We start from the raw sequence: 14,070 nt of genomic DNA, 5'->3' as shown, positions 1-14,070 counted from the left end.
CAGTATTGCAATATATCGGGATATATCGTATTGTGACCCCTGTTATGATATGTATCGTATCGCCAAATTCTTGCCAATACAGAGCCCTAATAATTAGGTTGAAAAATATAGCTTCAAATATGCGCCCTGAAATGAATACATAACAATTTATTTAAAGACTTGATGCAACATTTCCTCTTCCAAACAGTGCAATTTCTTCACTTCATGTTAATGCGTRCCACTGACAGCTTGGAGTTTTGACTGTCATTTTGACAAAAGAGCAAGCAAATCCTGTTTGTGTAAACATGACTAGGTTGCTCTGAAAAGAGGTGCTGCCTCAAAAAAATAAAAAAAAATAATAAAAAAAATAAAATCCTTAAAATTCCACAAGCTCAGATGTGTCAGAAATGTTCAACTTTTCTATGTCAAAGAGAGAGATAAAGATTACAAGTTTATCTTCGACCCTGCAAGTGCAATATCTGAGGCGAGCTCTTAGAGCGATGAGACGGCACAACAAACAGGGACAGATGCTGGAAAGTGAAGTGAATAAATATGATTGGGAAAAGTGCTGTATTTACATTTGATTAGCATTTTATCCATTGTGTTGAGGTGCTTTACACAGGTGTAAAATGAAATGGAGAGAGGAAAATTTAATAAGTGTTTATTTGCTGTCGTCTCTCCAACTGAATGCCAAATAAACTCTGCTTACTGAATTAATTTAGCATGGCTACAAATCCCTTCTCATATTATCTTTATCAATTTGTGCTTCGCATGCATGGATGGTTTAGACCAAAAAAATAAATAAATAGTTGCAAAATGCATGTTTCCTTATCAGCGTGACAGCCATCGATAATCTGCCTGATTTTGCTTCAAATTTCTCCCCTCTCCGTGCAGCAGCCACAGGAAAGGAGACGAGCACGCAGCTCCTATACTGCTCTGCTCATCAGTACGCCTGCTGCGTCGCTGTTAAAGGTGTGAGCAACAAGGAAAGGATGGAGACGCTGCGCTTCGCTGCAGCCAGAGCTTCCACTGCTCCRGGACTGACGTCTTTGATGTCACTCCGACTCGTGCCTTACACAGAAAGCACTGCTGGAGAGTCTACAGATGCATCACAAGCACCTCTATACCCCAACTGTGGAAAGTAGTCAGCAGTGCAATAAAAAAAATAGTTTGAGAGTTACTCTTTTTTTTGTTCTTTATTACGTGAGAAACTCGTATACTGTGGAAACACTAAGAAACTTCAAGAAAACTTCTGTAAAACAAAATATTTCATGCTTTGCTCTTGACCTTCCAGCCTGGTTAGCAAAACAGTAAAACTGCAGCTCTTGTCAGCCGCACTGCTTTTTGAGAAAAGTTGTTTCAAGTGAATGGATCTGACTGAGAACTGCAAAATACACACAAGCTCATTTAAAGCATGCCCTTGCTTTATCATTTTATTTACTCCTATTGGGATCAGACTTTTAAAAACACAACTGTAGACATATCATGCTTTTAAATCCTTCCTTTTCATATTCATACTATTCTGGGGTCTATATAAAGTAGAACTACAATGCTTTGGTCTGAATTCCTCCTTATTATAACTTCAGCAGCCCCTCTTTCACCACATTTCTGATGTGTGTCTCAAAGCAGTTTGTTTTGTCACTATTCCTTTAAGATGCTTCAAGCCCCGCCCCCTCCGGCTCCCAGACCGGTCCACTCCAGTTTGAGAGAGGGGTTTAGCATTTTGTAGCATGCAGAAATGTTGTATTTAAAATGTAATTAAAATATGTCAACAACAGAAGACTTGTTCATCRAGCTTTACATGTTGGAGCCAGAGTCTGACCCAGAACCAGAGGAGAATTAAGAGGAGGTAATTGACCATATTTGGCAATTTCATCGCAGGTAATTCGATGTAAAAGACTCATAAAACATCAGTGAAAACAGAGAAAACTGAACGGGCTGAAAAATCTGACCCAAACAGAATATAAAGATATCTTTGCAGCACCAGGAGAGACTAAGTTCAACTTTTCTGCCTTCTAGAGTGCAGAAAAGCACTCCAAAAATGCCTTTAACAGCTAAAATAGTGGATTTTGCATAATATGTCCCCTTTAAATAAATAGGACATGAATGAAACTGAAACCATAAAGTATAAAGAAAAAAAATTACTTTGGTCACAAACGAAGCGAGAAGTAAAGACATAGTCTAGAACAGTAGTGTCCAGTCTTGGACCTCAAGAGCCACTATCCTACGGGATAAACCTTGTGCCAGTAGGAATTAAATTTGAATTGCTCAGATTGAATCTATGTGCATAATTTGAAATTATGCGCATACATACCTTTATGTAGAAAATGATACATTTACATCACATCATGGATCACATATTGATCAGATGCTGCTATGATCCATGACGGGATGTAAATGTAACATTTTCTACATATAGGTAAAATTAATCATTGTAATAAAATAGCTTTGTCTGTTTTTGTCACTTTTACGGTGGATTGCATCAACTCTGTTACACACAGAAGGGAAACTTCACAAAAGTGAAACGTAAATCTGTGGATCTGTGTTTGATTACTCTGGCTGGATGTGTGACTCAAAAATTTGAATTTTGGAACTGAAACTCATTTATGGAACTGAAAGTGAAAGTAGTCAGACTGAATTTTTAATAAATCAAAATACAGTTTCAAAGCAAATTAATACAAATTGAAAACTTTAAATTCAGTTTCAATTTAATGAAATTTATTTTCAAACCAGTGCATTCAATTTCAAATTKTGCACATTCAGATTCAATCTGAGCAATTCAAATTCAATTCCTGCTGGCACAATATTTATCCCATAAAATCCGGCATGTTTTAGGTGTCTATCTGTTTCCACACACTTAATATAAATAAAGTAAATGGATGCTCATCAGACTTCTGCACAACTTGAGGATATACTGAAAAAGTAATTCAACGGTTGAGTCAAGTGCGTTGGAGCAGAGAAACAACTAAAACCCTCTGATAGTGAATGTCAGAGAACAGGATTGGACACCATTGTTCTAGTAGATGCCAATTCTTTCTCAACACCGTCTGCTGAACATTAAAAAAATAGAATGAAGGTGCTGAAAACTTCTATGTGTGCTTCATTTTTCAGATTCAAGGCTAGATCCATTTACTGTACACGGTTTAATCAACAACCCTACAGATGATCTCGGAGATCACTTGGGTGTTAAATCATAAAGAATAGTTCAAAGCTCAATTCGGTCATCTTTGCATAACGTTTGATGAACTGTTCGTTCAAACCGGCCTAATTGACTTCATCAAACACCTTGAATGTTTCTGTCCCGCTGCTTTGCAGGGACGAAAAAAGCTATAAAAGCGAAGCCGCACAGAGAAGCCCGCTCCGTGTTCAGTTCGGTCTTGGCTGCACCGGAGCATTCAGCGTTGCAGGAAAGGATTGAAAGAAAAACAGCACACGCAGCAAACACAAAGCAAAGAAGAGGCGACGAGGAAAAGGGTGTACAGGGCTACACCAGAACCAGACACGAATGGGAAGAGGGAACAGAGGGGCTGAGTGGGTTAAACGTTCATGCCAACATGACAAAAAATAAAAAATAAAAATAAACGAAAAATGTAGCCTTGTGTTTGCTATCAGATCAGAACCCAGACTAATGAAGCTCTGATGAACCATAGAGAGGAGAAGACCTTCTGCTCTGATGGTCAGACTGGGTTCAGAGAGACGAGGGTTAGAGGACAAAGGTTAGGCGGTTAAAAAAATAAAAAGAACTCCTCTGCTCTCTGTGGGGTCAGATCTGGGCATTTATTTGTTACTGTTGTTTTGTCAGTGCTGAAGGTTGATCATAATGAAACTTCCAGAATTTGGAAAGGAATAAAAGCTTTTGAAATACCAGCTGAGGGAATGTTTTTATTTTTTTTAACGTTTGATGAACACTAAATCTTAATAGTCCTCCCATAGAAACAATGGGCCTCATGCAAGAACCGTTCYTARGCACAGATTTGTTCTTAAATTGTGCGTACGAGTGATTTAGGAGAATTTGTGGCATTCACCAATGTTTTCGTATTCTACGATTTTTTTCAGATACGAACAAAATTCACGAGTGGTCCAGACCTGTCGTACATTTTACGAGAAGTCAGTCTGCTGTTATCCAGACAGGTTTTCTTCACTAATAACTTTATATTTTGTTAGTTTGAAGATATTTTGAGTTGAAAATAAATCACACTCCATAATTATGTTGACAATAAGTTATTCTGCTTGAATTAGAGTTATTATTTTAAATGTAATAATTTAGACTAACAATATAAATTGTCCGTCCGGCCGGCTTACCCGCTATCGGGTGCGGGGGGGCAGCAGGAGAAAGACCCCGCGCGCTCCGCAGAGACACTTTCCAGCTCGTCCTGGGGGACTCCGAGACGTTCCCAGACCAGAGGGGATACATAATCCCTCCAGTGAGTCCTCGGTTTTCTTCAAAGTGCCAGACTTATTTTGAAAACATTTTAAAATGCTTATTTCAAACCCGCATCTGAGACCACCGCAGCGCGGGGGGGTACGGTGCGCAGCGCTGCAGCTTCTGAATAAATGAAAATGATTTAACACAGTTGTTTATACTTTTAGCAGCTCTTTTTTATCCCACAGCTGACCTGATAAAAATGACAGATTTTCTTTTCTGGATCTCTGACAGACGGACTTCAATCTCTGAACTCGTAAACTTCTCCTTTTTTATAATTTTCGCTGTCATTTTCATGAATGGACACTTCCTTTTATCTGAGGCAGGAAACACAGCCTTATATGGTGTTTTTGGGGTGGTAATTATGCTAATCTCCTCTCGCGTGCACGAGCAGCTGGATAGAACAGGTGGAATTTACGCAGCTCATTTACGCACTTTTCCTGAAGATAGAAGAGTTTGGTGAATCTGACGTGACATGTTCGTACGAACCCTTTGTACGAACAAAAGTAAGAGAAATTTAGGATAAGAATACGAACATGTTCTTGCATGAGGCCCAATGACCTTTGCCTTCAGAATGGCCTAAAAGTGTATTTTAATATTCTGAAATTATTTTCTGTGTACTTTTATTTGTAACAATTGCTTTGTTTTGCTTTTTTCACCTCTAACATTAATCAGGCTTTTTTCTACACACAAATGCCATTCACTGAATGAACTCCCTGTTAATCTGTGCTCCCTTGATAACATTGTCTCTTTCAAGAAACACCTAAAAACCCACTTTTTTACGCAAGCGTTTAGCTAACCATTCACCATTAATGCCAGCCTACCTCCATAGTTTGCCAACTATMTGTTTTTCCAATTATTGAACATACGACAGATGTTCCTCTCCTCCATTCTCTTGGTTTTGTGTAACTTTGTATATTTTGCTCTGCATTGACCATGTGTCTGAGTTACAATTTTAGAATTTAATCTTGATTTAATGTTTCATTACATTGTTTATGTTTAATTATGTTTTATTCTGTTTCTTTTTATTTTTCCACCATTTTTACATTGTTAATGATTGTACAGCACCTTGTGAATATTTCTCTGTGAAAGGAGCTTTATAAATAAAACTTTACTTACTTAAAGATAGCTGCATTAAAGATGTTAAAATCTCAGTAGATCAGCAGTTTCTGAAATACTCAAGTCTGTCTGGCACCAACAGCCATGCCACATTCAAAGTCACTTAAACCCTCATGTCCTCTCCTGATGCTTGATTTGAACTACAGGAAGTTGTCTTCATTGCATCTACAAGCCTTAAGACATTGAGTTGCTGCCGTGTGATTGGCTGATTAACTATGTGTTAACAAGCAATTGAATAGGTGTACCAGGTGTACCAGTGAGAGCCTATATAGGATATATTTCCTCAGGCTATAATCTTTCAGTGACCTAGCCGAGATCCTCATTTTTTTTTCTATGATTACATACAAAAACACAAGCTGTGCACCAACAGTGTGTGAAACCAACTCTGATGATGATCTGAGCCCCTGACTGGAAACATTGTTATTGTGTTTCACTGCGTTGCATCACCCTGTTTTTTTTCTAAATGACACTGTAATCCTCTTTGTGTGTGAGCGACTGCGTGCGTGCCGTGTGTGTGCTTACGCAGTGCAATCTTCGCCAAGTGCAGACGGTTGACCCAGGAAATCTTACTAAGGGGGTTGGGAGTGTTGAAGACCACCATGAAACTAACGGGCCGCCCGGACCTACAGGAGAACACACATGCACACACAGACACAGGCTCAGGACGCATGCAGTTGATGCTTGATTGAAGACATGTTTTGTTGAAAATAATGCACATATACAAACACAATGTTCAATTTGCATAAATTAGTTTCAGTTTGACCCGATTCAGTTTGATGATTTTTTTTTCTTGACTGGCAGTGTTTTTCCCCAGCATTATCCAATGGGGGCACGCTGCACCCCCAACGGTACAGCCCACTCTCCCATGAAGGTCGTGGCGTGTAATAAATTAATAAATGTCTGTACGTGCTCACACGTTACCAAGTCACTGTGGCAGGGGAAGTCGAAAAGCCAATACAGCACCACCCATCCACTGCAATGAGCCTTGGACTACTGAGYGCTTTTGGAGTTTGATCCTTTCCTACACATCTCACAGGTTTAAAGGTTTAAAACCAGCAAAAAGTATTGCAAGTCCCAAAAAAAAAAACAAGACACAAAATTTGTTTTAACATAAGAAAATGTCAAAGATGTTACAATTAGGTAGAGGCAGTGGTGGGCTGCACTACTCCAAAATTTGCTCCGTAATTTGTAAAGCGCTTATGAAATTATTTAGGTCCGCAACTTCAAAAGCACTCATGCCATAGAAAAACTAGCAGTAGGTAATTTTAAAGCGCAAGTTCAATTTGACACTTACTAGCTGGCATCAATTCATGTACAACATATGCACAACACTGCCAACTAGCGGTGTATGAACTCTTTTACAACTTAATTCTAAAACCGCCGATTGCTGGGGAAGTGATTTCTTGAAACAGACCTTTAGCTCCTGGTGTAAAAATTAAAAAGTTGTTGAGGATTGCTAGTTCGGCTGCTTCTTTGTCTTTTTCTTTTGTTTGTTGTAGATTTTTCATTAAAGAAGCATCAATAAAGTAATTTTAAAACTGTTTATTGGAAAACTGAAGCGATGCATCCTGGGTACATGACGGATTTCATTTGTGACGGGAAACAAAAGCACGGAGAACAGGAAACTATCTTCCCTTCAAAATAAGAGCTTGGATTTTAAAGTTTTCCATGTAGTTGCCCCAGCTGACCACTAGATGTCAGTCTTCATCAGCATAACATCCTTAAATCCTTTCTGAGTCTCTAACCCCGTTGCTTCGACCAATTACATCAAGTATTGAGCTCCAGCATTTAAAATTTATATTTTTTTAAAAATGAGCTCCGACTGTAAAGTAAAATAAATCAATACATACAAAATTTTAGTATGGATTACAAACGTTAACTGTTTTTGCTATTGCCTTCCTGCTAAGTAAGCAGACACAAAGCATTGTGGGAAATCAGGATCGTGACCAAATGCAACAGTCAGTAAGGATGTATACTTTCCAATAAGTGTGTTTATCTGGGAGGGGTGCTGTTGGATAGATTAAGTGTGTTGTGATTAATTGACAGCCATACCTACAGTACCGCTGTTCAAGATATAATGACTGGTAGATAATTAGTTTTTAGCGGTACTGCATTTTAATTATAGAAAGCACAAATCTGCTTATGAATTATAAAAATTAGTAAGACCGCTAAAGCACAAATGAAATATTTAGGTCCGCAATTAGCGGATTTGCACTTTAGCGGGCTAGTGCCCACCACTGGTTGGAAGGAATAAAAACATTGTTTTTGAAAAATACTTAGCATGTGCTGAAGGAAAACAGAAAGAAGAGCAACACTCGCAAAAACAAAGCACCAAAAAGAAAATGATTTTTTTTCTTCCATTTCATGGGAATTTAGGTTTAATACAGCAGAATTTTATGTTGGAGTAGCTTCTCGCCTAGTTGAGGCTTTACAGCAGTTCAGTCCAGTGTGCTGGGGCTTTATGATTTCAGCCTCCACATCAATATTCAGGCCATGCTCTGACGATCACGCAGGCTGGTCACAGTAAATCGCTTATAGGTGGGCATCAGCACTCAAAGGAAGAAGAAAAAAAAAGCCACTAATGTGTGGGCTTTGCTGGCACAAGCAGCCGAGGCTCTGATCAGTTAGAGCCTTTTGGAGCCAAATCAAGCTCTGGCACAGTTGGAGACCAGATCTCACGTGTGTGAAAGATAGAACAAAAAAAAAGGACTAAAGAATGACTGAACAAGAGAGCCAGCAACAAATTAGGTCTTTAAAACAAACCCCATCAAAGCACATTTGCATACATTTACAAATACGTATGCATTATCTGGATGGCTCAAACTTCTTTAGCACAAAGGTTTTCTTAAAGTGTCAATCTAAGTCTTACACTTGGTTTGAAAGAAACGCAAGGCCGTGAAATGGAAGAGGATGCATGTATGAAAAGTGAAAGAATGGACATTTTTCCTTGGAACTAGGTAACAATTGGAATCCATTGTACAAGTAATAAATTAAAGCCAACTGCACTTGCCAACCTTTGAAGAGGAACACCAATAAGGAGGTAGGTTGTCTCCTAATCAAAGACTGGAAGTTTGATTTTCAGCCATGGTATGTGTCAAAGTGTCTGGGTAGAACACGGAACTATATTTTTGTACTTATTATTTTTAAGAGAAAAAAAATCTATATCAAGTATGTAGCTACGTATAAGGAATAACATATAAGTGTTTGTAAGACAATTTGTTGAACCTATATGAAAGTAAAAATGGTGATTTAGTGTCTCTGTTTGAGGTGTGTTTCAAGCTTTTGAGCATTTGATATTCAAAGCACAACATATTTGGGAGAACAATTACACACTATCCTTATAACACCTTATCTAACCTCATTCATATTAACTAATTAGGTATTGAATGTGCAAAAACTTTAATTAATAAGAACAAAACCTTTATTAAAATAGACATATACCCTGTCRACTGGATAATCCCTATAGGTATCAATGTTTTCCATTATAAACACACATAAATAAAACTGAAAAAATACCCTGCTTACATCCTTAGATCAGCTTGACGCAGTTTGCTTTTGGCCTTTTAACATGCCAAAATCATGCATTTGTATAACAKAATATGCATTATGCCTCTGCATTTGCATAATAACTTAGAGGAAATAATGCAAATGTGTTTACATTTACTTCGAGATGTGACTAAGATATYTGTATGAAATTTGAGAATGCAAGAACTTGACTAAGTTGTTTCATTCTTTATTTTTCCAATGAATATTTGTTGTATATTTTTACACAGACCAAAAAGTTGTGCCTTTTAACACAAATAAAGCTACTATTTTGCAACTAATGCAATCACTCCTTCATACTTCACTCTACAGACCTTGGAAAGCAAGCTGAATGTAAATGTAATGAAAGTTGTTTTTACAGCACACTTTAATGGCAACTGTACAATTAATCTGCCTAGAAATAAAATTAAGATGTACGGATCATAAACATAAACATCTAAAAACATYTAATGTGTTTGATGAATGTTTTTACACATAAATACACAAAGTGAGGCTGGCACCAGGAGCCCTGAATGAGTGATGACTCAGGGTCCTTGTCTTGTCTGGATTGATCAGGTTTCATTAGAACTACAAGTAATCTGTCTGACCAAGGACAAGCTGTCTTTTTAAAGCATTGTGCTGCTTTCAAAAGTCCTTTCTCAGTTACCCGTGCTTTCCACAGCAATTCTGAGGCAATTAAAAAAAAAGGAAAAAAAGAAAAGTGGCGAAGAGAGCCAGATAAGAGTGGATGCAGAGGGGTCTCAGACACACATAGGGGGGACATTTTCACACTAAGGCATTATTAGGAGGTAATTGAACGGAGAACAGCGCGGAGTCAGAAATTCTTCTGCTGTCATACTTACTGCTGAAAATTCATTTTTATTTCACAGYGGGCAGATGAATCGAGAGAGGTAGYGGAYGAGACACATGCATATAAATATAGAAGGAATAAGAAGGACAGATCCAAGACAGGGACAGAATAAAAAGATCTCAAACTTCCTTGACAAGATGAAAAAAGCGGAACTTTCCCAGAAAGGTGTAATCCATACCATTTACCGCTTAAATATAGTGGAGGTAATGTGCCAAAGACAGAAGGAGAGACAAGGTGTGACAAGAATACAACTTCTCACTCGGCTGGATCCTTTAGGTAACACTTCGTGCCCACACAACATCAAACATGCTAAACTGAGCGCGGTCTCCCTTCCTGTCCCTCCTGTCCGCTGATTGACAGCCGCAGTGCAGGTGTGCTGCYCAGCCGGCATGGAGAACGAGCTCACGCACGCTGGCAGGAGAGGCGAGGGGAGCTGAGAGGTAAGGGGAGTCAAAAAGGGGGCGAGGGGGAGGAGAGAGTGCAGAGGTGAGGGAGCAAATGAGGGGTGGGGGGGTGGCCCAGCGGATATCTGGGAGTAGGTGAGAGCCGAGGCAAACGTGTGACACTAATGCAAAAGAACGGGACAGATGTAGATGTGAGTGCTCAGTGGCAGCATGTCATGCAGACATCCCTCACTCCTACAGAAACTCAACCTGTCAGACAGGAAGTTGGCTCTGCAATTAATGAGATAACTTAAAGAATTTAGAAAAACACTTTACTTTTGCTGAGTTTGTAGAGTCATCACTAAATAAAAAAAATAAAATATAAAGCAAAAAGCTAGAATGTATAGATCCAGTCCAGGGGTGTCAAACTACAGTCCATGAGGGACGCTATCCTGCATGTTTTAGAGCAGGGGTGCCCAAACATTTTCCCTGAGAGGGCCAGAATTAAAATCAATCTGAGGGCCGTGGGCCAAATGCAATAACATAATTGATTTGATTTGATTTGATTTATTTAACAGGAAAAGATTATTAAAAATCAAACCTGACTCAGCAAAATTGCTGTTTTACAGCAGGTTCCTGTTCTGCAGCACGTAAACACACACTGAATTACAGCATCACAATCACATCATTATACACCACAGACACAAAGACAAACAAGCATAACAAACTTCAAAAAGGCAGCATTTGCAAAATAGGACYTCTAAATATGAGCACAACAAAAAGTGTCCAGCAGATGGCAGACAAMATTCTTCTTAAAGGGCTGTAGTTTTGAAATGGACTTTATGTTTTGAGGAATGTCATTCCATGCTTTAGTATAAACATAGAAGAAAGACCTCTGGCCGTAACAGGTTTTAAAAGTTGGRAATATCAGTTGTCCTTTTGTAACAGATCTAATTGAATGACCACTTCCAGAATTTGATTTGGGCAACAATGCACAGAGAGTTCCATAATTGGCACCTTGGAAAATCTGAAAATATAAATTAATACCACTATACAAAACATAATTCTGAAAAGTCAAGGCATCAGACAATGAAAGAACTGTACAGTGATGAGTCCAACCAGGAAGTTTTTATGAATTTTGTAGGCCCTGTTGTAGAGCCTAACTATGGGTTCTAAGATTTCATTTGTTGTAAGAGACCAAACAGGTAAACAGTACGACATGGTTGAGAGTATAATGGCATGAAGATAGATATTTGAAACAGAAGATGTCAGATTGGATCTAATTTTTCAATAAACGCATAATTTCTGTTTCAACTTGGTGGTTAAGACTTGTACATGATCACGATAAGTCAAATGAGAATCCAAAGTAATTCCAAGATATTTGTAGGTAGTGACAATATCAAGGGGTTTGTTTAAAAAAGTGAGTTGATTTGTTATATTGAAATGTCTCCTGGGTGAGGAAAAATACATGCGCACAGTTTTTTAACATTAATTGACAAAAGATMATCTTGAAGCCAACCATGAAATGTCTGAAGATCTGCTTGTAACTGACTATTAATAGATTCAATATTGAAATCAGACAAAAAAATGAACAATACGAATAAGAAATGCAAATACTTCTTAAGTAAAGTTGTTTTATTTTTTATGATTAATCTAGTAGCCAGTTCAGTTGCCCACATTTTTTTCTTTCAGCCCATGGACATGGAGAAAATTCAACGTATGCTCAGGCAGCAAAAGCTCATGGGACTTTTCATAATTGAGTAGATGTGGTCTTATAAGGTGTGCAAATCTAGATTTGGGCTTAAATCTAATCTAAATGTCTCTTGTAGTTACTTGTGTTTCATATTTAATCTTAACATGATTCAAAGACAAATTAAGTACCATGAGTTAAGACTATCTGACCAAAGGTTGAAAAGTGGAAATATAGTGTTTCTACATAAGACAGGAGATTATAATCTAATAACCAGGACAACTGCTGGTGGGCCAAATCAAATGACTTGGCGGGCCAATGTTGGCCCGCAGGCCCCACTTTGGGCACCTCTGTTTTAGAGGTTTTCCTGCTCCAACACACCTGACTTTGATTGCTGGGTGATTAACAGGCTTCTTCCCAATTTGAAGAGTTAATTCAATCACTGAATCAGGTGTGTTGGAGCTGGAYAACCTCTAAAACATGCAGGATAGCGGCCCTCGAGGACTGGAGTTTGACACCCCGAGTATCGGCCTTTGAGCAGAAACACACTAGTATTTATTTAAAAAAAAGAGGACAGCTTTTTTTTAGTTGAAGTTACAGAACATGAAAAAGTCTGCTTTTTAATTTACATTAGTTTAATCTTTCAATCCTCTCACTTAAACAACTAATATGTCCAGTGATAAACCATTTTCAAATATCTGGAATGTAAAAGTGGCGAAGCCGATTAAATGTAAAAACAGCCTGCCGTACACATGAGCTTCCGCATTTTGCTGAAAATGATCTGCTGCACTTCCAAACCAGAAGCCGACTGTTAAAACAGCAAGGTGGATTTATGAGTAAGCTTCTTTTCATCTCTGCAGTTAACAAGAAAAAAAGAAAAGCTTTCCTCCTCTGACACCAGTGTGAAAATACAACTACGGTCTTTGTTATACAATTCGCTCTGCACAATGTACAATGAGAAGGAGGGGGGAGTTATGAGGATTTATCCCCCTCCAACAAAATATTTTACTAATATACAAGAAAATATTGAAACTTATTATGGTAGTACATTTAAACAAAAAAAAGGGTCAAAATTTTCTCCTGTAGTTAATACAACCCCTCAACATCATGGGTGGGTGTGGGGTGGGGTTCATTGGTGGGCCGGATGTGGCCCGCAGGCCGCCAGTTGAAAATCCCTGTTGTACAYTCAAAATGAGCTAATTCAAAGAAGTAAAGCAACCATCAAAGCATTTATTTTCTGTTTTGCGTGTTTAGCTTAAAGCTTCAGGTGATTTGTGGCAACACTTGTGCGGGAAGTCAGGGTTAAAKGTGTCAAACAAAGAGCAGCTATTCTTTTATTACGTCATATTTAAATGAATAAACTATATGTTTGTGTTAAAATAACCTAAAAAAGTAAAAACAATTAATAAATAAAACTTTCTGAAGAAAATATTAATATAAGTTTATTTGACAAAGGCTTCCAGCATAATTTACTTTAAATATCGTTCCTCAATGCTGGTATATGTGATGTTATGGCATTATCTTTTTAGGCTATAACTAAAAACCTGAAAACTCGCCCAGAGCTGGCAGTGTAAGATGATGATTACTCTCACCACTGCTCCTTGGCCACAACTATTTAGCTTAAGGCTAGCAAGACAGATTTCCCTATAATCCTAGCATTGTGAATCTCACAAGAATCCTGCTGCCTCATAAGGTAAACACAGTCTGGCAATGAATAAGAAGATTTATGCGAGAATAAAATCATTCCCGTAGGGTTTATAGTTTTTCAGTGTAGGCACAATACAAGAAAAAAAAGCAGGAACTCAGTGGTCACATCTTTGATAGTGAAAAAAAGCAAAAAAAGCTGATACACAAGAGGACTGGGTACTCCCATGGTGTTTATAGCCAAGTATCATACTGAATATGTAGATACATGGTGTTTTTCTTTCACTTGGATCGGTTCATTGTGTGGCAAAAAAAACAGTGTCATGATATTAAATTAGTATGACTCATAACTAAGTTACATTTCACAAACTGCAGAGTATGAGCTTATATGAATCATTGTTTATTTTTGCCAATATGTGAAAATCAGGCATATATATAT

General features: G+C 38.1%; 1 protein-coding gene across 1 annotated transcript in view; it reads right to left on the bottom strand.

The window, feature by feature from the left end:
- The window catches only part of LOC106533645 (rho guanine nucleotide exchange factor 10-like protein), a gene marked incomplete at its 5' end in the record, with an annotated part of 88,727 nt that overhangs the window by 29,381 nt on the left and 45,276 nt on the right, over nt 1-14,070 (bottom strand). Inside the window, 1 exon segment of the mRNA XM_014030043.1 lies at nt 6,044-6,144. Coding sequence (XP_013885497.1) covers nt 6,044-6,144 — 101 coding nt within the window.

The sequence above is a fragment of the Austrofundulus limnaeus genome, unplaced genomic scaffold (genome assembly GCF_001266775.1).
Source record: "Austrofundulus limnaeus strain Quisiro unplaced genomic scaffold, Austrofundulus_limnaeus-1.0 Scaffold990, whole genome shotgun sequence".
Lineage (NCBI taxonomy): Eukaryota > Metazoa > Chordata > Actinopteri > Cyprinodontiformes > Rivulidae > Austrofundulus > Austrofundulus limnaeus.
This window is presented reverse-complemented; position numbering and strand designations above follow the sequence as displayed.